This window comes from Maniola hyperantus, chromosome 12 (genome assembly GCF_902806685.2).
Source record: "Maniola hyperantus chromosome 12, iAphHyp1.2, whole genome shotgun sequence".
Lineage (NCBI taxonomy): Eukaryota > Metazoa > Arthropoda > Insecta > Lepidoptera > Nymphalidae > Maniola > Maniola hyperantus.
In genome coordinates this window covers 13,252,066-13,278,416 of record NC_048547.1, presented here as the reverse complement: position 1 = coordinate 13,278,416, position 26,351 = coordinate 13,252,066, and the positions used below count along the sequence as shown (strand labels likewise).

Here is a 26,351-nt window from a genome sequence, read left to right as displayed (position 1 = left end):
CGTCGAAAACAGACGTCAGGACGGTTGAAGTTTTTAATTACTTTCATAATGGGACGCGTGGCGACGCACAAAGCCTCTGTTTTGTAGTTTGAAAGCGAATGATAAAACTGGATAAAACGAATTGTGGTCGAGTCGGAACGAAGCTAATGTGGTATGGCGATGGAAACCAGACATTTTGCCGTGTGGCGTTTTAAATGATGCATTTTATATAACAACTAGCTTATGCTCGCGAAATTTTCTTTCTTAGCGGATGCCTACGTCATAATAGCTATCTGCTTGCCAAATTTCAGCCCGATCCGTTCAGTAGTTTAAGCTGTGCGTTGATAGATCAGTCAGTCAGTCAGTCACCTTTTCATTTTATATATTTAGATATCTGGTAATTGAATTTTCAAAAATTCTTTCGTAGCAGATACTACTCATAATGCATGGCAAACTTCAGCCCGATTGGTCCAGTTGTTTGAGCTATGAGTTGATAGATCTGTCAATCAGCTTTTTATTTTATGTATCTAAGATGTCGAATGTGTTGGACTAAGAGCCAGCGCGTGTCAGATTTTCGTTATTTTATAAAAGCTGAAAGGTTCTCTGCGTATTGTCCCAACACTGGGAGTAGCATTAGTTTGGTTTATTGTTTGGATCATGATGGTTTTGGGAGATAACAGGTAAGTAGTAAAGGTGTAAAAAATATAAAAGTATAAAAGGTGTTTGGCAGGGGGTTGCCATGATACTAAGGGTCTGGAAATATAAAAAAACTAGACTTTATACTTTAGACGTGAGATTTTTTACACCTTTATTACCTGTTATCTCCCAAAGCCACCATGACTGAAAAAATTTATCCGAACAATCGTTGTTCCCGGTACGAGAACGACGACAGGGACGACAATACGCAGAGAAACTTTCAGTTTTTATAAAATAACGAAGGTCTGACACGCGCTGGCTCTCTCTCTATGTGCACCACTGTGCACATTGTGGCATGGAAATGTTAGAATTGTCTATATTTAGGTATGGAACTGAAAGAGCACAAATTTTTAGTTATTCATCATTATGATTTTGCGCAAATATTATCATCGAGCGGAAGCTTCATACTTTATACTGTTTTGCCTACTGTCCGATGAATCGTTGTATCTCATTTATATGAGACATACTATTTCGCGATTAATCGGGTGACAACATTTTAACTGGTCCTAAATTTGTATCACAAAAATCTAATGTGTGTGTATGTCATGAAAATGTAACAAACGAAGAAGATGCTCTTTTCTACACTCCATTCAACTCCACAAAACGATATGATTTGAATACTAAGAGTGAGATCTATAGAGCGCACTCTGACTTAGCTTAGACTTAAAACAGAGGTAAAACGGGACAGAGCTATATCTCTTACATAAATCTGTCTCGTTTTAACTCAATCTTAAGTCTGAGCAAAGTCAAATTGCGCTTTATAGATCTCAGCCTAAGGGTAGGGTAACTAACACTCGCGTTAACGTCGAGTCGTTCGCCGTGTCGGTGTCGCGTACTGCGAATTCTACCTGTAGTACTCTGAAAAGCTGGTTGCCGCAGTGTCACGAGTCCAAGATCCCTTTTGTGTAGTTGAGATTGAGTAAAATAAAAATTATAGCCACCCTATTGATAATAATGTGTAGGCGGAAAAATCCCCCGATATAGAATAATGTGTTGTATGAATAATTTCTCATTTTGTCATTATTCCACGAGCGATACTGGTGCGAAAATAAACACGGTTAAATAATGGTTATACAACATGTTTCCGTCAACCTCAATGTATAGTGCCGGCGCGTTTGTGGTGATCGCTCTCCTGTCTTGTGCGGATTGCCAAATATGTAGCAGAAGAGTTCAGTGAGTATCAGCCTTTGAGATAAATATTGTTTTATTTTATTTTTAATTTTGATTTATGTTTTTTTTAATATAATTGTCTATCCCTTTTTAAATCTAGATAAATATTAATCTATATATAAAGGTGACTGACTGACTGATTAATCTATCAACGCACAGTTCAAGCTACTAATCGGAGGTCGGGGGTTCGACTTCGATCTTCTGAAGAAAGGGTATCTCTTGAAGAAAGTTTCTTAAAATCGCCCCTGGTTGGCCGCGAATGCTATAGAAATTAATCAAGCTGTTGCATGTTTTATTTTTTTCAGTTTATTACGCTGGGTGCGGGAGACTTACATGCAAACTTATCGGGAATCTTATAACGGTCAGTGCTTTTTCCGTTGCACCAAATATCGTACACGTTCATATCAAGCTGTTAGAACGGTGCCGGTAAGACTATCTGTTTATTTCTTCATCCTAGCATGCCCTAAATTATTCAACCAAACACTACATGTCGAAGGTGATTCTCAGAGGTCCGAATAGCTAATTTAAGAAAATGGCCAAAAGGCCTCCTTGATAGGATTTGATACATAAGCATAGAACCATAGATTAAGACGGAACCAAATATAATATACCTAAGCTTTGTAACCCTTTACAGATCGACGTAGTCGCATAAGCGACCAAGCTCTTTAAATAAAGATTTTAAAAAAAAGCTTAAAACGTTTAATGTTGTTTTCAGAGAAACGTAGTGGAGTCTAGAGATGAGTGTTGCCTTGGCTATTATCAGGCAGAAAGCTCTTCTAGCAAGTAAGTTTATATTTCGATAACTCTTTCAGCCCTATTTAGAATTTCTTCACATTTACATAAAACAATTAACAAGTATTTATCCGTTTCAGGATTAAATGTGAACCGATCTGCAGACCATCATGCCAAAACGGCTATTGCAAAACACCTGGCCAATGTGCATGCTACGAAGGATATCAGCTCGCTAACTACATGTGCTATCCTATATGCGATAAGTATTGTGGGCACGGAAAATGTGTAGAGCCGAATAAATGCCAATGTGATTTTGGATACCATTTGCAAAATGACACTTGTAAACCACTTTGTACTGAGCCGTGTGTCAACGCGACGTGTATCGCTCCAGATACGTGCCAATGCCTTGTTGGATACAGAAAAAATGAGAACAACCTTTGTCTGCCCTACTGTTCGAGCGGATGTCCTCATGGAACTTGCGTGAGTCCAGATAACTGCAGTTGTGATGATGGTTGGTATAAAAAAGAAAATTTTTGTCAACCAAGTTGCGACACTGATTGTGGAGGTGGTAGTTGTATAGCTCCTAATGTTTGCGAATGTTTCCCTGGCTATGAAAAGACGGAGAATGGAACATGTATACCTCATTGTTCAAGTGGATGTGTCCATGGAACTTGTGTCAACCCAGAAAACTGCACTTGTAACAATGGGTACCGAAAAAATTCAGATGAGGTTTGCTTTCCTGTTTGTAATTTTGATTGTGGCATAGGTGGTTCATGTAGCGGTCCAAATGTTTGCAATTGTCACCCTGGGTATGAAAAATCAGAAAATGGTTCTTGTATTCCTCTATGCCATAGTGGATGTGTACATGGAACATGTTTCAGCCCGCATATCTGTACTTGCAACAGTGGATGGAAAAAAAATGTAGAAAATGATACCTGTGAACCAGTATGTGCTATTGCTTGCGGCGAAGGTGGTACATGCGCTGGTCCAAATGTTTGTCAGTGCCACAGTGGTTATAAGCCACATATTAATGGATCCTGTATACCGCATTGCTCGAATGAATGTCTCCATGGTACTTGCGTTGGTCCCGAAAATTGCTCCTGCGATATTGGATGGCATAAAAAAACCAACGATAGTGTATGTTACCCTGTTTGTGATCCTATTTGTGGCGAAGGCGGTACGTGTATTAGTCCAAATGTTTGCCAATGCAACTCTTCTTATGAAATAACAGTGTTTGGATCATGTGCTCCTCATTGTTCTAAAGGTTGTCCGAACGGCATTTGTATTAAACCAGAATTGTGTCAATGTTTGCAAGGCTGGAGCAAAAATGAGTTGGGGGATTGTGAACCTAACTGTGACAAACCTTGTGGTAACGGCACGTGCATATCACCAAATATTTGTCAATGTTTCAAAGGTTATAAATTAGATGAAGAAAACGTATTTGATTTTTTCAATGAATCGCTTTGCATTCCTGAATGTAAGGGATGTAATGGAACATGTTTAGCGCCGGATGTATGCAGTTGCGATGTTCCATTTAAAGCAATGTATGTTTCGATCAATGACGGAGATTGTAATTGCGACACGAACTGTTCTGAAGACAGCATTAAATGTGACCATATTGTATGTGTTTCAAGAGAAACTGGTTGGGAAACAACCACTGATGTGACAAGTAATAATCTCTCAAGTGAATCATACCGTCCTAGCATTCCTTACGGTGAGAATGACGCAGTAACTGATGATCCTATCGAAAGTAAGGCTTTTACTGAAGATCTAGATGTAGATGACAGCATTACTAAACCTATCAATAGTACTGAAATGAATGAAAGTAGCTCTTTAGTAAATTCTACGAAAAGTTATTGGTAAGCATTAGTACTTCACATTTATACGTAACTAGGACGAGAAGTTCAATCACTGCAATCGATCATCGACTGCAGAAATTAATTTTAAATAGACATAAAAAATTGCGAACCGGCAGGAATCGAACCCGCGTCTCCTGGGATCGCGCCCGACGCTCTAACCACTAAGCTACAGCCCGCTTACTGCCAGTGACGAAATTTGTGATGTGTATGCTCACTCAGTACTGAAGCGACTGTTTCTGCCATCTAGTAGCGACATCTTTTTGCAGTTATCGAAAGATCCAGGAGACGCGGGTTCGATTCCTGCCGGTTCGCAATTTTTGATGTGTATTTAAAATTATTTAGAAATTTCCTTCAAGTGTAGGTGAAACACTATAAAAATTATAAAAATACGGAAATTAAGTTTCAAATTTCAGTTCTTCTAATTAATGTTTTTCTTACTTAATATTGATATTTAGATAACCAATTTTGTTTACCAAGTCACGATTACTTGATACCAGTTATTTTTCTTTATGTTGAGTGGTTTAGATGCTTAAAAATAAATCTTATTTCAGGTCTCAATATTGGATTTACATAGTTGCTGCTGTTATAGTTTTAACAACAATTTTGGGCCTTGTCTTATTTAAGAAACGGAGGGCACTTTCTCAATACTTTACCGGAGGCGCTTATCCTGTTGAAGGTACAATTTTTCAAATTCAAAAATATTTCTGTAAACATACCTAACAACTTGTGGTTTTTATGATATTATGTCAAAACTACCACCTGTTCGAGAAGCAAGTTCATCTGAAAGTTTTTATAGTAATAACTGATTAGTTTTGAGTGATAGGTGTTTTCTGTCATTTGTAGACTTTTTTAAATGAACTGATATAACTAGCTCTTAAAGTTACCTTCCCTATTCTTCAGAGGTTGATTCTTCCTCTTCTTTGTCATTTACTTATGTCACTTCAGCATCATCATCATCATCAATCGATAGACGTCCACTGCTGTACATAGTTTTCTTGTAGGGATTTCCACACTCCACGGTCTTGCGCCGTCTGAATCCAGCAGCTACCTGCGACTTGTTTGATGTTGTCTGGTCCTAACTGCATCATGCTTTTTTTAAATTAAAGCTTTTTTATTTTCAGAGGAAAAAGCAATCGATTTGTCGACATCTTTTTAGTGAACAAAGATCTGGAATCCTCCCTTGGAATCTAAACTTAAAGCAACGAGGTTATACCTACCACGATGAATTCTTTTAGGCAGTGGTCCAAGCGCCGGCGAGAAAACGACTAACTGTCGGCGATTATCTCTCTCAAGAAACGCACAGTAAATGTACACGTGTGACATGCCACAGATGTTTCTATGTAAGACGACGCAGCGACCCGGTCCGACGCCGCACCGCCGCCGCAACGCATCGTGTGGCCCCGCTCTTAGTGTAGTTTTTAAAAAGGTCAAAGTACGATCTCAGCCTTATAAGGTACTTGAACAACAGTGTTTATCTGTCCACAAATATTAAGATATTGTAAATAATAATATTAAGTAGAAGTGTATTTTGTTTCTTTGATAATTATTATTAAAATTAAAGATTTATGAAATTATGTATTTTTATTGATTTCCTTTGCCCCATCAAGGTCTACCAGACGACCTCTCTGACACAAGATTATCTCAGTTATTATAAGCTTTTGATTAATTTTTGCAAGATTGGTCTAGCGGCAGCCGATCTCAATTCTTGTTATTTGACTAAATTAATCGTTGATCTTAGTTGATTTAGTCGAAACCAACGATTTAAGAAGGATCTTTTTAAGTGGCTAATAGGTAAATGTTTTTATTCAATCAATGAAATGTTGGCACAGTAGGTTAAGTTGACTTTTATAATATATATATAGAATTAAATTAAATTACCTACTCTTGAAGAGTTACGTCATAAATTAATTTAAAGAGAGTGCTGTCGCCTAAAACACAGGCACAAATCGAACCTTGGACCCAGAGGCGGATTAAATGTCGAGAGCGCCCTAGGCAAGCATCTCAAGGGCGCCCCTCTAGCAGCCATATTAAAAATTCTAACTAACTTCGAAAGAATGATGAGTCGTGTATAGTCCGCGACATGTTGAGATGGCAATCGGGTTATGAGGCGGGGGGACGCCCCGCCCACACGCACGTTCACCCGCACCGGGTTAGCGCGGGGGCTGTGTGGGTGTGGGGGCGTTACTTCTTCGACTGCCATCTCGACCTGTCACATACTATAATAATAATTGCAAAGCTGGTAGTTGGTGGTACTGAGTGAAGACTTCACACTTTGCTATATTAAAGAAGAGCCGGTCACTCCAAGATTTTGCATAGAAACCCAACTGTACATCGCTCGCGCCCCTTCGTAATCTCGCGCCCCTAGGCACGTGCCTAGTTTGCCTTAGGGATAATCCGCCAATGTCTGGACCTATAACTAACAAGACCACAGCGCTTACCACTGCGCCAGGGAGGTCGTCAATAATAAAGAGTAATGTAAATTAAAGTAAAATTAAGCCAAATTTATAGTTGATCGCTGAATTCTTAGCTTTCTAGACGGCAGCTCTATCGAGCTTGACCCAATACTATTTAAAGCTTCGAACAACTGAATTGAGACGTTTCTGACGACAACAGTTTATATGTAGCGCATAGACAAACTATTTTTAACTAGCTTTAAGTTTATTTTTACCATCACTGCCCATATTATAAACGCGAAAGTGTGTTTGTTTGTTAGTTTATTGGTTTGTCCTTGAATCACGTCGCAACGGAGCAACCGATTGACGTGATTTTCTGCATGGGTATAGTTAAAGACCTGGAGAGTGACATAGGCAGTGGCGTGCAGGTCATAGAGGCATGAAAGCATTGCTTACCCCAGTTGTAATAGCTCAATGCATATTTTTCATTATAACTTGCCAGTAAACAGGTTCCTACCAAACTAATGCTTACCCAGGCTTCAAACCCTGTGCCACTGGACATAGGCTACTTTTCATCCCGGAACTAGGCTATTTTTAGGGTTCCGTACCCGAAGTTTTCCAACGGGACAACAACTCTATTACTAAGACTCCGCTGTCCGTCCGTCTGTCTTTGTCTGTCAGCGTAAATCGTCTCATGAACCGCAATAAGTATAGAGATGACATTTTTAACGAGTGTGTATTTCTATTGCCGCTAGATAACAACTGAAAATTTCAAAATGGCTGCCATGTACCTAAGTTAAATAAATTAAAATATACATAATCTTGTACGATTATATGGAACCCTTCGAGTGCGAGATCGACTCGCACTTGACCAGGTTTTTTTTAAATTATGTTCGTTTTTATAATTAAAGTCATATAAAATAGGTAGATACATTAAATTTTCAATTTACAAGTTCCAATTTATTTTTATTACATCGAAACCATTTCCTATCAATGTATTTTAATACCATTATTAATAAACACATTTTCATCGTTTGAGGTAAAACACCAACAACATGGAGTCCAATTTCGCTACAACAACACGACATGGCTTTGTATAATTATATTGACGTAAAATGTTATAATTACATTTTCTATATAGATATTATATTTATAACATAGGTAAATTTAATAAATAATGACGTTAAAATAATAATAATAATCATCATCATCAACCGCTAGACGTCCTACTAGATATAGATCTCTCGTAGGCACTTCTACATGCTACGGGCCTTGCGACGCCGCCGGAATCCAGCGGCTCGTTTGATGCCGTCTATCCATCTAATGGGGGATCTTCCAACGCTGCGCTTTACGGTGCAAGGTCGCCATTCTAGCACCTTGGGACTCCAACGTCTATCGGCTTTTGAATTATATGCCCTGTCCATTGCCACTTCAGCTTCGTAACCCGTTGAGCTCATATCAATTAATCTGGTTCTCCTACGAATCTCCTCATTTCTGATTTGATCGTCTTCTTGTCCTTATTCACGCTATGTGGGGTCGGCGCAACATGTTTTCTCCTTTCCGTTTTACCCTTTGGGTACCTACGGAACCCTAAAAAGGAGGGTTAGATGCTTGAACTTACCTATGTTAAACCAAACAGGTGACAATTTGTAGTCTAATTCTTTGCTGTAACGACTACAAAGAGGGTTCCTTTTGAAACAAACCCTCGAAGTTTCCGAATTTAGTACAGCTTAAGTGACAACTTGACATCGGTAAGGAAGCGGTTGGGTGTAAATAAAATAAATGGACTGTTGCCCGCGCGAGCCTTGGCAGAGACGTCAAATGTGACGAATATATATTGTCGCTATAAAAAGTTTACTTTTTTGCAAAAAAACCGGTCAAGTACGTGTCGGACTCGCACACGAAGGGTTCCGTACCCTCGTACAATATAACTAACTCTTTTATGTATTTGACGGACTGCGCCATCTATATGTGATTTAAGTATATTAATTGTTTCGGGAACACGTCATTTTAATTTATTTTTGTGATGTAACCACAAATTCACGGTTTCGAATTATTTCCTTTACTTGTGCTATAAGACATCCCGTTGACCTAGAATCATGAAATTTGGCAGGTAGGTAGGTCTTATAGCTGACATTCAGGGAAAAATCTGAAAACCGTGAATTTATGGTTACATCACACAAAAAAAAAATAACTTGTGGTCAAAAACTAATAATTAGTATTTTCAATTTTTGAAGTAAGATAACTATATCAAGTGGGGTATCATATGAAAGGTCTTCACCTGTACATTCTAAAACAGATTTTATTTATTTTTATGCATCATAGTTTTTGAATTATCGCGCAAAATGTCGAAAAAACACGACTGTATTACGGAACCCTCGTTGCGCGAGCCTGACTCGCACTTGGGCGGTTCTTTTTTCCTTTTGAGGTACGGAACCCTAAAAATGGTATGGATTTTTTACAAATCCCGTGAAAAATCTTTGATTTGCTGGGATGAAAAGTATCCTATGCCCAGATTTATGAGCTTCAGGCTAAAGATCCGGTATAAACCAATATTTGTGAGTTCCTTCTATCAAATGCTATATGTAATCACTACCCATATTATAAATAGTGAATAGGCAGTGCCACTTACACTAAATCTAGTTAGTGTAAGTGGCACTGCCGTTCTAATTAGATATAAAATAAATAAATAAAATAAAAAAATAAATGCGCAAGTGTGTTTGTTTGTTGGTTTGTCCTTCAATCACGACACAATGGAGCAACAGATCAACGTGATTTTTTGCATGGATATAGTTTATAACTTGGAGATTGACAAAGGCTACTTTTTCTCCCGGAAAATCAAAGAGTTCCCACGGGATTTTTAAAAACCTAAATCCACGCGTACGAAGTCCCGGGCATCAGCTAGCAGTGGCGTGCACAGTGTTCGAAGCCAGGGTAGGCATTAGTTAGGTAGGATTAGTGGCGTGCAGGTCATAGAGGCATAAATGCACTGCTTACCCCAGTTGTAATAGCTCAATGCATATTTTTCATTATGACCTGCCAGTAAACAGGTTCTCACCTAACTAATGCCTACCCTGGCTTCAAACACTGTGCACGCCACTGGCCGTAGGAACATGTTTACATGCAGATCATAATGAAAAATATGCATTGAGCTATTACAACTGGGGTAAGCAGTGCATTTATGCCTCTATGACCTGCACGCCACTGTCAGCTAGTATTCATATAAACCAATGTTACCGAATACAGTATTTTCAAACAGAAAAAAATACTAGTAAAAGTTGTCAAAAAACATGATCAATTGCACACGTTGCTTGCAAATTAAAAACAAGAGAATGATTGAAAGTTACGAACACAGTACAGTGAAAACGCTGTTTCATCAATACATGCTATCGTATCTACATTGTTCAGTATTTAATTATAACTTTGCGAGCAGTGAATATATTATACTGAACGAATAGGAGTTAACACTGAATTCTGACGATATCTTGTATAGAAGCAGGCGTTACTTTGCGGAAGTCCATGATATACAATGAACCAAAAGCTTAATTTGCTGTAATCCGCTGAAACAGGTCGAATCTGTATGGTGCAACGTGCAGCATGCGAAATGCACCGCCCGCCCTCCCACTGCTAAACACGCGCGAAACGTGCGTCGATTGTGTTTGGGATTTGTGTGGTGCTGCGTGGTGGTGGTGCGTATTGCTTGCCTGGTGGCTGCTTCTTCCTGCATGTTTAGCAGTGGGAGGGCGGGCGGTGCATTTCGCATGCTGCATGTTTGACGACCTCCCTGGCGCAGTGGTGAGCGTGTGTCTGAGCTGTGGTCTTAATAGTGGGAGGTCCCGGGTTCGATTCCTGGCAGGGGTTTGGAATTTTATAATTTCTAAATTTCTGGTCTGGTCTGGTGGGAGGCTTCGGCCGTGGCTAGTTACCACCCTACCGACAAAGCCGTGCCGCCAAGCGATTTAGTGTTCCGGTACGATGCCGTGTAGAAACCAAAGGGGTATGGGTTTAATAAAAACTGCCATACCCCTTCCAGGTTAGCCCGCTATCATCTTAGACTGCATCATCATTTACCACCAGGTGAGATTGCAGTCAAGGGCTAACTTGTATCTGAATATAAAAGAATATATGTTAAACCATACAAAATCGACCTGTTTCAGCGGATTACAGCAAATTAAGCTTTTGGTTCATTGTATCTGATGATATCTGTAAAATTGTATGATCATTTCATCATTATTCATAATTTCGATTTTTAAAAATCCCGTGGACACTCTTTGATTTGCTGGGATTAAATGTCACTCTCATGCAAAAAATCAGGTCGATCTGTTGTTCCGTTGTGTCGTGATTGACGGACAAACAAACACACTTTTGCATTTATAATAATATTAGTATGATTTAGGTGCACTTGACGCGTGGAGGTAGTAGGTATATTATATGAAAATTTCGTGGTAAAAACTTTTAAACGATTAAAGTACGAAGCGCTTTCAAATTCGTCTACACGAGCCACCACACTGGTAAGCGGGTCTTTCACTTGACCGATTTTTTAATTAAAACCATCCCCACGCAAACTAAACTAAAACAACGTAGGTGTATATGCTTTTGTTTCAAAGGCTTTGTGCTCTAAAGGCTGCGGAGTGCGGCATTACCAGGGAGGGTGAACAGAGAATATAAATATAAACTTTATGAAAATGTGCATCACTATTATTATATTTAAAATATATTTAATACTATAAAATATATATTTATTATTATTTAAAATATATATTTATCATATATTTAATACTAGCTTATGCTCGCGACTTCGTCCGCGTGGACTACACAAATTTCAAACCCCTATTTCACCCCGTTAGGGGTTGAATTTTCAAAAACCCTTTCTTAGCGGATGCCTACGTCATAATAGCTATCTGCGTGCCAAATTTCAGCCCGATTCGTCCATTAGTTTAGCTGTGCATTGATAGATCAGTCAGTCAGTCAGTCACTTTTTCCTTTTATATATTTAGATTTTGTTGCAAAATGCAGGTATCTTTAAAGTATGTACATAAACATGACAATATAATGTACCTACAATAATATGATAAAATCGTTTCTCCAATGCGACTGCAATCTCACTTGGTGGTAAGTGATGATGCCAATCTAAGATAGAAGCGGGCTAACCTGGAAGGGGTATGGCAGTTTTTATTAAACCCATACCCGTTTGGTTTCTACACGGCCGGAACCTTCGTACCGGAACGCTAAATCGCTTGGTAACTAGCGACCAGACCAGACCAGAAATTTAGAAATTTCAAACCCTTGTCAGGTTCGGTTCAGAATTTGTACTTAATATACATATATCATACACCGACTTTACTCACGTGTTTCGTCGACGTTAGCCCGTCGTCGACGTTATGACGTTATAACGTCGACGAAACACGTGAGTAAAGCCGGTATATGTTATATGTATTATGGAAATCGAAAGTTTAAACGCTAAAATAGGTCAAGTCAAAGTCAAAACGATTTATTCAAAATAGGTAATAAATTACTCTTTGTAACATCTATCCATTTACTCGCCAACTTTATATATTCTATGCCACTGACGTTTAGGTAATATTTAAAAGGCGCTCACTGAAAATCAGCGTTGGGGCATCTGGTACCTCAGATATTTGCTCTAGAGGTTTGTTTCTGAGGGGCCCGACGTCTCAACACAAGCTGAGTGGCCTACCTGTTCGAGGTGTTGCACTGCTGTACAGGACGATATTGCCTACACCATGTACCACCTATATACCTCGAATAAACATTGTTCTATTCTATTCTATTCTATTATATTCTATTCTATTCTATTCTATTCTATAATAGTCACATGTTGGATTTGTAAGATTTAAAACTAACGCTACAAGGGTTCCAAACGCGCCCAAGTCTGAGAAGAGCCCACAAAAAACTCAGTAACTTAATACTCTCCGAGGAACTCTTACATTCACAATAATCTGTATGTAAGCGGTTATCAATAGCCAACTACGAAGCAAACATATAAATCATAATAATATCTTGGATTTATACACCCCCATAAATACATGGCAGTGAAAACACGCCTGTGTACGATTTACGACTGAAACTTTCAACGTTGCTGTGACCGATCTGATTTATTGCTCACTGCTGTAAAAACTACATTACAGTACAGTTCTTGCAATTCACGAAGGCGAGTGGCTCATGCTTGTGTTTAAGTTGCATCGGTAAAAGTAAAGTACACTGAATGTGTGCGTTTGCGAGCGCTTGCTCGCGACTGATTGGTCCGACATACACGCACACTTACGCAATACCACGGGTATACGACGTAACCACAAGTAAAGTACACTCAACTGTAGTATAGTAATATACAGTAACTTGTTTCCTTCCACTTTGACCTGCAGTCACAGACCACCACCTAGAGACTCCTAAATTCTGAGACAGCGCACATCGATTGGCAGTTGGCCTTGTCCACAAGTTCAAAGTCGCTCAGCGGGCTATGGAGCGGGCTATGTTGGGTATCTCTCTGAGGGACAAAATCCAGCGTAGTGTGGGACGCCCTCCAGCACGATGGACCGACGATATAAAGAGGCTGGCGGGAAGTGGCTGGATGAGGAAGGCTGAGGACCGGGTGTGGTCGCGCTCTTTAGGGAAGGCCTATGTCCAACAGTGGACATCCACAGGCTGATGATAATGATGATGATGATGATGATGATGAAATAAGAACTGCCTGTCGTTAAGTAATGCATAAGGGTCAAAAATGTGGTCCAGAACGAAATCTGAGTACGCTGACTCCACGCACTCTTGTCTGTCTTAATTCTTAGGGTGAGATCTATAGCGCACTCTGCCCTCGCTTAGACTTAAGACAGAGTTAAAACGAGACAGAGCTACATCTCTCACATAAATCTGTCTCGTTTTAACTCTGTCTTAAGTCTAAGCTAATGTCATAGTGCGCTCTATAGATCTCATCCTTACCCCTAGACATTTTTTGAAGCCAGAAGCTCGCGACCGGATGTCCGAAATGAAGTGAGTCTTTGAGGCCGGAAGGCGAGAGAGATATTTAAACGAGTTGGTAATTATCTTACATAGTACATACTCGAGTATTAAAGAATCATTTAATTTCGGCCCGAAATTAAGGTAGGTACCAGTATCTTTCTCCCTTAATTCTGAGACAGCGCACATCGATCTCGGTTAGGCTAAAGCCTAAAACAAATTTCAGACCTCAGCCAGAGCGCGCAATTTATTGCTATGAGTGAAATAAGAAAGGGATCCAGCTTCATAGAGATAAGCCACAGGTCTCGGCGCGACGTTCGCAATCCAATTTCTCGTGGATTTACGGTTGATATATATACCTAAGTATTTCGTGCGGTTACTATGCAAATGGTTATTTCATCATCAGCCTGTGGATGTCCACTGTTGGACATAGGCCTTCCCTAAAGAGCACCACCACACCCGGTCCTCAGCCTTCCTCATCCAGCCACTTCCCGCCAGCCTCTTTATATCGTCGGTCCATCGTGCTGGAGGGCGTCCCACACTGCGCTTGCTTAAATGGTTATTAAACATTTGAAAAATCATCTTTAGCACATAACTCCGAAAAGTTAGAGAGCGGCCCGGGATCGAACCCCGAACCGCCCGAAAAGAAGGGGCTATCACAGCTATACGGACGTACATTATTAGAATGTAAAATCGCTTCCCGCCGTCTGTCTGTCAGAAGAACTCACGATTCGGCTGTAAGTATAACATATAAGAATGAACCTATTTACTTAAACAACTACCCTTTGAAATAGAAGTAGGAGTGTACACTCTTGTTGCGTTTCGTTGTTAACACAAAACAATGTGTTAACTTAAAAATCCTAAGTATTTCTCAACATTAGCAACAAAAGAAATAAGCTAGTTGAGCGTTGCAAGTTGCGAGCTGCAACAAAACTCAACAACTGGTAGTCAGCGATATAAAATGTTCCACTAGATGCGGCGCTGCATAGTAACAACATGTTCCAACGGACATCGCTGTACGCACTTCTGTCTGAGACCGACAAAACGTACACGAAACGTAAACGACCAAAGTACTTCATTCTTTTTCCATCCATTCATTCATTATTCCATCACTATTTTTAAGATCATCTTTCATTTATTTACATAGTTTTAATACGTCTTTTTTGTTGTTTCTGTTTCTTTTGTAATACTGTGTCGCTTCGAGTAGGCTCAATTCACATATATATATGTTTTATAATATTTAGTTAGGTATTATAAGTTTACGGAATGGAGCCAGTTTAGCGACCCAAAAAAAAAACGTCATATAGGTATGAATGACAGAGACAACGCTCTACAAAGTCGAAATGTCATTCTAAAGGCCGATGTACATTACTTTCTGCCGCGTACAGTTTAGTATAGCATTTCACGAGGGTGAGTGGCTCATGCTTGTGTTTAAGTCGTATCGGTATAAGTAAGATAAAGTAAATGTGTTCGTTTGCGAGCGCTTGCTCGCGATTGAAGATTTTTTTTTTTAGTCGTAAAGTACTGACAACAGTACTTTACTCCCATTACAATCTAGCCTATGAGAGAGGCTTATAAGCAAAATTATATTAACCTAAACTTATAGACGTACTTATACCTAAGAATCGGTCCATTGACTTATCTTAGTTTATAGTTAAGATACCTTATTGGAAGACACTTTGTTCTTGTGTTCTTTAAATTGCACTAGCACTATGCTTTCACTTTGTTCGTGTGTTCTTTGATTTGCACTAGCACTACATTTTCACTATTAATTCGATGATCTGACACGCTCGCGCACTTACGCAATTTCCATGTATACCACAAGTAAAGTTCACGCGCCTTAGTGAATTACAAGAGCTGTGCTATGAAACGCCGCATCTAGTGGAACATTTATGTCGCTGCTGGCGGTACTTAACGCGAGCATTGAAACATAAGCCCTGTCGTTCGGAAGGAGAATAATTGTGTGCAAAATGGGAATTTACTGTTGCCGGTGAAAAACATGCATTCTGTGCGCCCCATTTGCTTCCCGTTTGCACTTCACTGATTGTTTAAGTACTTTTAACCTGGTTTTTTGAACTAATCACTACCCATATTAAATGCGAAAGTGTGTTTGTTTGTTGGTTTGTCCTTCAATCGCGTCGCAACGGAGCAACGGATCGACGTAATTTTTTGCATGGTTATAGTCACAGACCTTGAGAGTGACATACGCTACTTTTTATCCCGGAAAATCAAAGAGTTCCCACGGGATTTTTTAAAACCTAAATCCACGCAAACGAAGTCTCGGGCATCAGCTAGATAAATAATAATATTATTGACACTAATTACTATCCCAGTCGGCGGCGGTTCAAACCCTACCCGTTGCACTATTGTCGTACCTACCTCTTAGCACAAGCTTTACGCTTAATTAGAGGGCAAAAGGCAATATTAGTCATGATAAACATGGCTAATATTCTTTAAAAAAATAACGAAGAGAGCTTATTATACCCATTCATCATCATGATCAACTCATTGCCGGCCTACTACTGAGAACGGGTCCTTCCCAATACGCGTTAGGAGAATAACGCTTATCTGCGAATTTCTCCCAAGCGAATACCTAATCAAAGTTTATAATATAGTTATCCAAATATAATCACACAAACGTCTGTTCCATGCATAATCTAAAGTTCGGGGCAGAATACGCAACCTTGCGAAACTCCAGCATTAATATCTATTTATGGCTGCCTGGCCGGTTTACATAATCCAGTTGCCAAATTTAGTATTTAATGGACTGATTTTGATGGCATCGTCTATATAATATCAGTTCGTGAAGATAGACAATAATGTATCAATCTTTATGATATGATATCTTAACACATAAAATAAAACCGGCCAAGTGCGAGTCAGGCTCGCACAACGAGGGTTCCGTACAACAGTCGTATTTTTTCGACATTTTGCAGGATAATTCAAAAACTATGATACATAAAAATAAATAAAAATCTGTTTTAGAATGCACAGGTAAAGACCTTTCATATGATACCCCACTTGATATAGTTATCTTACTTAGAAAATTGAAAATACTAATACTAAATATTATTAGTTCATAACCACAATTTATGCGGAACCCTCATTGCGCGAGCCTGACTCGCACTTGGCCGGTTTTTTTTAATATAAGTGTAGTAGACCAGAAAAGCTTTGATAGTCTAGTAGTAACATCTTCTAATCGGAGGTCGGGGGTTCGATCCCGGGCACGCACCTCTAACTTTCGGAGTTATATGTGCGTTTTAAGTTATTAAATACACCATGAAGGAAAACATCGTGAGAAAACCTGCATACCTGCGAGTTCTCCATAATGTCCTTCAAGTCAACAGTGAATAGGTATTTTCTAGGCAAGCGCACTCAATCTTAGGCTGCAACATCACTTGCCATCAGGTCTGGTTGCAGCCAAGTGCTAGTCTATAAATTAAAAAAAAATATGTTCTCAGCCTAAGCCAATCCGCACATGGCCAGCGTGGTAGACTATAGCTAAAACCCTTCTCTCCGAGAGGACACCTTCTCTGCAGTGAGCCAGCGATGGGTTGATTATGAAACCAGGGAATGCCATTTTTGCATTATCGTGAACTAGATGGCGCCAGTAGTGGCGTATAACGCGTTATCCATTTAAAACGACGAGCCTGTAATAACGTATTTCACTCATAGAATTATGACACTAGGGTGTAGAAAATCTAGAGATAATCATATCACTGATAACAAAATTAGTTTTTGGTAAGTGGTACATTCATTGATGTTGGAATCCCCCTCTACTTCGTATTACTTCAAGCCGTACTACACTACAGTCGTATGTTTTCGACATTTTGCAAATTGCTTGCTAAATTCATAGAATAGAATATATTTTTATTCAAGTAAACTTTTACAAGTGCTTTTGAATAACCTCTGTACTCTGTAGTACGGAACCCTCGGTGCGCGAGTCTGACTCGCACTTGGCTGGTTTTTTTATCAGTAAAGGCGCTGGCATAGATCACTGCATTTGAACTTGGAATGCTACTTGAATAATGTGTACCGGCCATTGCACATACATACGTCACAAACAGAAACACTAAGCTTTGTACTCGTTCCCCTAATTTCCATTCGCAAATGGTTCCTAAGGTGAAATTAATTCGTGTGTGGGTTGAACCTAGGTCCTAGTGCCCACATATCAGTGAGAACTACTCTAAAACTATATTGAAAATCTAAAATCGAAAATCTAAAATGCGTCCTTAGAGATTTCATCCATATCCATACTATCCATACTTCCACACTTAATATTATAAATGCGAAAGTATGTCTGTCTGTCTGTCTGCTAGTTTTGTACGGCCCATCTGTTCAACCGATTTTAACAAAAGGTCTACGTAGATAGCTTGCATCCCGGGGAATTAAAAAGTTCTAAATACGTAGCTATACTCTAGACTGTAGTTAGAATAATGATCTTCGGCAATTGATTTTATATTTACCTATGTACAATATTTGTGGGAAATGTTTTATCACTGCTAATGCTAACACAGAATTTTACCGAATTGAAAACCAGAGTAATCCACGTTGCTAAAAGATTAAATGCGAATCTGTCAGTTAGATTGTGATGTATGTCAGTTTGGTTGTGGATATTCGATGATCAATTCGGACTAATAACGGTAAAAACTGCAACGCACAGCTCAGAGCTAGGCTAAAATACCCTAATTTCCATTTGCTAATGGGTTTGAAAGCCAAAACCGGCGCGGGCGTGTGGTTTAACCGACCCATCTGTAAGACGTACCCAGAATGCGGTTTGATTGCCAATTCGTTCCTCTTTAACAATTCAATTGCCATTTTGTATTCACAGTGAATCTATATTCACTGTGAATGTGTTATAATGTTTTTAGGAGTTGTTTCTTTGTCATAATTCGGTACACTAGTTCAGTAGATGGTTCCTTGTATGTAACCATAATAATGTGTAATAGATACAAAGTGAATGTTCACAGTGAATATAGTGAATTCCTATTTCACAGTGAATCTATGTAGATTCACTGTGAAATGTGAATGTGATATGATGTTTTGTGAAGTTATTGTTCCTTTGTAATATGTTTTTGCTACAAAACAATAAAAATGTGTTATCTTCACTGCTGTATGAAAGTTTTATGAATGGTGAGGGTATTCGTCATTAATTTGCACTGATAACGGCAAAAACTGCTTAGGGGCAAAAGTGGCCTAATTTCCATTCGCAAATGGCTCTAAAAGCCAGTACCGTCGTCGTGCGGTTTAACTATTTAACCGACCCATCTGCAGGACGTACCCGAGCGCGGTTTGATTGCCAATTCGATCCTCTTTAACAATTCAATTGCCATTTTGTATTCACAGTGAATACAGAGGCGCTGTGAATGTGGTATGATGTTTTTGGGAAGTTATTGTTTAATTGTTGCTTGGTTTTATGTGAAATGGTGATAAGTGGTTAAGATATCGGCACCAGATCCACACCACATGGTGTGCATGAGAATCCTATTAGTCGCCTCCAGCACCACATGGTGCTGCTAAGAGTCTCATGTACCGAATTTCGTACCAACGTCTCCATACTCCAAGAACTCGGCATTAAAAACGACTTTCGGCGTTAGTACAGAGTCACATATTAAAATCCTTCGGATACGTCTCCCGGCGTGAGAGTGACTCCATCGAGCGTCTTGTCGTGCATGGCAAGGTGGAGGGTACCAGAGGACGAGGAAGGTCACCCATGCGATGGACCGACCAAATTAAGTCTGCTGTGGGCCGTCCTTTGCACGAGTGTACCAGGCTGTCGGCCAGCAGGGAGAAGTGGCGAGTGGCGAGGCGTATAACATCTGCTCTCAATAGAGCCTCAATAGCTCAACCGGTATAGGAGTGGACTGAAAACCGAAAGGTCGACGGTTCAAACCCCGCCCGTTGCACTATTGTCGTACCTACTCGTAGCACAAGCCAGACGCTTAATTGGAGAGGAAAGGGGAATATTAGTCATTTAACATGGTTAATATTCTTTAAAAAAAAACTTTTGAGTAATAAAGCCGTCCGTGTTCAGTTCGCATATTACGCAACTCTGCATCGAACAGCTAACAAACTCGAAGAAATCTTTTTCATTATTTCAAAGTCCCTCAGAACAAGTAATGTTAACAAAATGTTTTCTTACTTTAACGATTTCCAAAATACTTCGTGAGCTTTCGCGAATAACTTTATAATGTGAAAAATTTCCACACGAAAGCGTGTATCGGATTCTTTGGAGAAAGCCGTGTTTACGTACGGACTTAAGGGTCGAGACATATCGCCGCGGCACAACATCGCCCGTCATCGCCGTCGTACCTACTTATATCATGGTATAGCGAAAAGAGGCATCTTACGACGAAATACATAAAAGCAGTTTCCACCATCACACTCATGTCCGATCCATTCTTATCTAGAAAAAGTGTTTCTGCTACTTAATTTTGGTAATATGGTCGAAACGTAGAGGTAACGTACGGCGCAATGGAAGCAGTTTACTCCTAGATTTGCACAGACAGTAATATCAAAGTTAAAGTCTTTTATTCAAGGCAACGGATTTCCAAGCTTTTTTATCATTTAAATCTATCTATCTCGTAAGAAAATGTCTCTTTTTTGTCGTAAGATGCCTCTGAATTGCGACTGTTACGACGGCGACAATGCCGCGCCGCGGTGATGTGTCCCGACCCTTACTTGTTTATTATTTTGTGTTTGAAGCAAAACATTCCTTTAATCACAATATTTGTCTTACAGTATAAAAGCAAACATTTTCCTTTGTACATTAATTCGCTTATTTTGTTATGGAATAATAGAAATAAACTTTTTTAAGCGAGGTATTTTTATAAGACGCTCGACCAATCAAATAGCATTCGATGCGTAGTAGGTCTTTAACTAAGGCTTCTTACACACTGAAACTTATGAACACTTGAAGATTTGGGGGCTAAATTCTGTGTAAAGTAAAATAAAAAATATTTATTAATCAATACATACATATAAAACAAAGTCGATGTACCTACGCTTAGATCTTTAAAACTACGCAACGATGTTAATTCCGGTTTAGATAGATGGAGTAATGAAGGTTTGTATGTATCGTTCAATATTGTTTGGTGTTAAATTGTTGAAATATGACGATAATTGTTCGAGATGTATGTCGGAAGAAATCAAGCTGTAAGTCAGCTTTCGTCGAAAATGATGTCTTTCTATAAAATAACCATTTTCATTATCTGCATTGCACCCGTGCGAAGTCGGGCACGCACGCACACTCCCTCGCACGCGCGCACACACACGCACACACACACACACACAAACACATTCGCCTTAATAATATATACTAACTGATGCCCGCGACTTGGTAACGCGAGCATCCGCTAGTTCGGGATAAAAAGTAGCCTAAGTCACTCTCCAGGTCTTAAACTATACCCATGCAAAAAATCACGTCGATCCGTTGCTCCATTGCGTCGTGATTGAAGGACAAACTAACAAACCAACAAACAAACACACTTTCGCATTTATAATAAGGGTACTGATTCTTAAAAGAAACGTTGATTTGGCACGCAAGTGCAAGCTCAGTAACAAAATGGTTCCAAATTTGGAAGCCTCCAGTGTCCCCATACGTCTCGTATCTCCACGCTGCAGCAGACGACGCAGTTTATATGTTAATGAACATGTTACGAACATGTTACCCTGACGACTTAAGACTTGTGAGCTCCAGAGTAAGCTTCAGTGCGAACTTGGAAGACTACCAGGTCTGTTCGAAATGGAAATGTAAATGTGGACAGACTACCTGTGTGACTCTACGATATGGTTCTATATAGTCCTAGTCAGTCTGAGGCAGAGTGAACTAAGGTGATAGAACTCTCAGTTTGATCCTGATTATTTGCCATACCGTCATATGGCCTATTAGGCAACTATCAAAGAAAAACCAGCCAAGTGCGAGTCAGGCTCGCGCAATGAGGGTTCCGTACTACAGTCGTATTTTTTCGACATTTTGCACGATAATTCAAAAACTATGATGCATAAAAATAAATAAAAATCTGTTTTAGAATGTACAGGTGCTTTCCTTTCATAATATGATACCCCACTTGATATAGTCACTCACTTGGAAAGTTGAAAATACTAATTATTAGTTCATGACCACAATTTAATTTTTTTTGTGTGATCTAACCCTAAATTCACGGTTTTCAGATTTTTCCCCAAATGTCAGCTAAAAGATCTACTTACCTGCCAAATTTCATGATTCTAGGTCAACGGGAAGTACCCTGTAGGTTTCTTGACAGAAAGACAGACAGACAGACAGACAGACAGACAACAAAGTGATCCTATAAGGTTTCCGTTTTTCCTTTTGAGGTACGGAACCCTAAAAATGGGCTACTTTAGGGCTGCCTGCGTCAAACGTAGGTACTAAACCATTGACGCCTGCCAATGTCGTCGAAACCTCGATGTTAGAAATTCCCTAACTGTCGCGAACTGTGGTCTATTTCATATACACTTATAAGTTATACTTTAGTATTTAATAAATTGCGTTTTGAATGAATGAAACTTTGTTTATCTTTCTAAATATTATATAAAAGGAAAAGGTGACTGATTGACTGATCTATCAACGCACAGCTCAAACTACTGGACGGATCGGGCTGATATTTGGCATGCAGATAGCTATTATGACGTAAGCATCCGCTAAGAAAGGATTTTTGGATATTCCACCTTTAAGGGGGTAAAATAGGGGTTTGATAATTGATTATTGAGTAGTTCATCACGCGGACGAAGTCGCGGGAATAAGCTAATAGCGTTTCATTCAATTGACATTTTGCAAATTACATTGAACATTGAAGTTATCACTTCTACGAGTTTTATGTGTTAGTAAAGACTAAAGTCTAGACTACAACAATTCAAAAATACTGTTCAAACTACTGAACCGATTTGCGCGCTGTATGCGATTGTTGTGATCTTATGATTCCAGCTCTACTGCTAGGAAGCGCGATATAAAAACCAACAAGCGCCACCTGTTGTTACATGAAGAAACTACATCCGGGGACATCAGAGCGACCGCATACTATTTACGGACTAAACAGTGTGAAGATAATGGATGACGTGAGCATGAGAGTAAACGGCATAACCTATGTTTTATTCACCTAAACTATTTATTATGTGACGTTGTATAAGTCCCGCAATTGCTATTTTTCTGAAACCATGTGTCGCCATTTTGACGTCAGCCGAAATAAAAATATATACTATCGGCTCGAAACTTCAGTCTAGTGCTACCAGTGACGTCACTAAAATGGCGGCCACGCGCATTAGCAATTTGTGGGAATTGCTATTTCGGGGAATTGCGGGAATAATCAATCGAATTCTGTTCCAAAAATTGTAAAGAAACCTCATAAACATTTTAAAATAACTGTTCAACAAGTTCCATTAATTATATTATTTAATGTTGGAGTTAAGGAACGATTCTCTGGATCTGGTAACTTATTTTAATCTGGTAATAACTAAACCTAAATTTGAACTACGAGTATGTACTTCGATGGAAGAAAGGCATATGTGAATATTGTAAATCGTCACATAAAGCGACATTAGATTTGATGATATTCTTTGGAAAACATGTTTTGGCGCATTTTCGACCTTTGATTAACCGGTTGTGCTCATGTTAGCACATTAATTTATCAATTTCAAAAGGGTCCATTCAAGAAATAAATTTGTGTGTACTTACCTATAACAATTTCCACTTTAGTTCCTTAAAACATCGCGTGTTTGAGCTGCATTCAATTTCATTTCCAGTTTATTGCTTCAAAATAATGAAATCGCGTTCTCCACGATATATTTTATTGGTCTGGGTTTATCTTGGACTAAAACGCCTTTGTACCTATTCTAATAGCTCAAGGACGGAAAGCGGAAACAAGGCGGACAGTTCCTTGGATATCATCATCATCATCATAAGCACGGGTCTCTTCTCAAAATGAACTATCCTTAGATATAAATATGATATACGCGCCCTAAAAAAAAAACATCTCCTCATTTCTGATTTGGTCACGACGAGAATTTTCAACCTAAGTCCTAACCTAACTGACCAACCAAGCAATAGATTTCTCTCTATCGCATTTGCCCCCTGAGTGACTCTGATTTTTCATATGAGGCCATAGTAAGCTAAATAAGAGAGCATGTCTCAGATCTATAAATAATCATCACTGGCAATACGCTATGTTCGACTACTTTGGTCTTCAAGCACTGAGGAATTTCGGACGAGAAGACATCACAAGAATTATGTAAGTACATAATAACGATCAACCTATCGCCGACTCACTACAGAGCACGGATCTCCTAACAGAGTGAGAGGGGTTTTGGCCATAGTCTGCCACGCTGGTCAAGTGCGGATTGGTAGACTTCACACACCTTTGAGAATACATCTTCTTGTCTTTGAGAATCATGTACTTTTTTTCAATTTATTTATTATTCAGATACAAATTAGCCCTAAACTGCAATCTCACCTGGTGGTAAGTGATGATGCAGTCCAAGATGGGAGCGGGCTAACCTGGAAGGGGTATGGCAGTTTTTATTAAACTGCCATACCCCTTTGGTTTCAAGATATAATTAGTTTCTACATAGATACAAACTAATTATCTATATCTTTATTTTTAAGTGGCTCTTCTGATGAAATATAAGCCTCAGTAAAATTATGTTTTATTTTTTCATAAAAGTGACCGCAAGCGAGTAAACGATCCGAAACCACCGGCCTCTGAACATTACACGCCACATATCTCCCTTCATAACCCTTAATTCTCCGATGACCGTACTGACACACTTATCTCACAACGAAAATTATATCACGCAATATTAGATCTTTTAACTATACAGCCAGAAGTTACATTACCTTGATATAATATTGTACACGAAGGTAGAAGTTGTGTTGTTGACGCTGAGGTTACTTTATGTGAAACATCTGCTGTAAATATGGTCTCGGTATTACAAAGGAATTTAGCTATTTGAGGACGTATGTACGTTTACCTTTATGATACGAATTATGAAGTGCGTAGAATAATGTAATATTGCTTATATAATTTGATAAGGATTTTGCCTGAGGCAAAAGGTTAAAAGATTTTTGAGCGCATATTTTCTAAACTGCTTACGGAATTGGTGGTAGAGTCTTTCATGAGTACCAAAAGAGTTGGCCTACATTCAGTGGCGTGCAGGTCATAAAGGCATAAATGCAGTGCTTACCCCAGTTGTAATGGCTCAATGCATATTTTTCATTATGACCTGCCAGTAAACAGGTTTTCACCTAACTAATGCCTACCCTGGCTTCAAACACTGTGCACGCCACTGCCTACATTAAATAAATACTTATCATTTTATTTCAAAATAGCTGATGCGCGCGACTTCGTACGCGTGGATTGTAGGTGTTTGAAAATCCCGTGGGAAATCTTGATTTTCCGGGATATAAAAGTAGCATATGTCCCTTTCCAGGTCTTAAACTATACCCATGCAAAAAATCACGTCGATCCGTTGCTCCGTTGCGACGTGATTGAAGGACAAACCAACAAACCAACAAAAAAACACACTTTCACATTTATAATAAGGGTAGTGATAGCGTGCTGTGACTCTATGGTCTAATAACTAACTCACGTTGACTTTTTACTGCTTGATTTACGTTATAGTGCTATTGAACTCTTCTCAGACAAGGACGCGTTTGGAACACTCGTATAGCTTTAGTTTTAAATTTACGTAGTTAATTACTCGTAACACCGTTACATCAGTCTTATATATTACAAATTCAACAATTTACAATCAAAAAGTGTACAGTACTCAGTTTGAATAAAGGCTGTACAATTAAGTAAAATTAATTAAAACTTCAATCAACCTGAACGACACCCTCTCTCCTCGACGTCTGCAAATGGAATGAAAACTCAAAACAAAAACTAAATTTCGAACGCCATCCAGATCCATTGTAAAAATATTTTGACTACCTACCGTATTTATTCCATGTCATGTTTGATGTTGTCGACAGTTTCATAATGGAAAACGCTCCATATTGTTACACTGTTATGGGAATTTGAATGGATTGCATGTATTGGATACAAACTGTTTGGCTGTCAACTTTAGTTTACTTTTTACATGACTACCCAAAAAAAGGAGTGTAATGTTTTCAGGGTTTATGTATGTATAGTACGTTACAGGTCGAGATGGCAATCGGGGTAGGGACGCCCTGCACACCAGCACAGCCTCCGCACTAACTCGGTGCGAGATAGCGCGGGTAACGTGCGGGTGCGCGAGGCGTCCCCCGCCTCATACTTGGATTGCCATCTTGACCTGTCACGTACTATATGAATTCGAGTTTATTTATTCCAACATGCCCGATTTGGATGGTATCTTCCGTTCTTACGTCATCTGAAGTGACACGTTATAATTTTTGTGACAAAATTCAATATGGCGGCTGTATGGCGCCAATTTAGATGTGCAATTTTTTTTTCAGTTATTTAATAAACACTTAATAAACACCAGACCTTATGCAAAACTTTTCAAATTAAGGCTCTCTTCGACTCCCCTGATGTCGTCCGTCCACCTAGTAGATAAGTAT

At 39.2% G+C, this 26,351-nt stretch overlaps 3 protein-coding genes across 4 annotated transcripts in view; all 3 read left to right on the top strand.

Annotated features, from left to right (window-relative positions):
- The window catches only part of LOC138403117 (uncharacterized), a 39,283-nt gene extending 31,363 nt beyond the window's left edge, over window positions 1–7,920 (top strand). The window contains exon 3 of the mRNA XM_069502347.1: window positions 7,869–7,920. The gene's annotated coding sequence lies outside the window, so the exon portion shown is untranslated. The remainder of the gene's footprint in view (window positions 1–7,868) is intronic.
- The window catches only part of CenG1A (Centaurin gamma 1A), a 306,864-nt gene that overhangs the window by 139,701 nt on the left and 140,812 nt on the right, over window positions 1–26,351 (top strand). The gene's annotated exons all lie outside the window — the stretch shown is intronic.
- Window positions 1,672–5,963, top strand: LOC117987324 (multiple epidermal growth factor-like domains protein 11). 2 transcript variants are annotated; one of them, XM_069502320.1, is made up of 6 exons: window positions 1,672–1,848; window positions 2,151–2,271; window positions 2,561–2,628; window positions 2,718–4,436; window positions 4,988–5,112; window positions 5,672–5,963. In XM_069502320.1, the coding sequence occupies exons 1-6, from the start codon at window positions 1,754–1,756 to the stop codon at window positions 5,740–5,742; spliced, it is 2,199 nt and encodes a 732-aa protein (XP_069358421.1). In that variant the 5' UTR covers window positions 1,672–1,753; the 3' UTR covers window positions 5,743–5,963. The 2 variants fall into 2 exon arrangements, with proteins under 2 accessions (XP_069358421.1, XP_034830213.1); XM_034974322.2 differs by having other exon boundaries at window positions 5,558–5,963.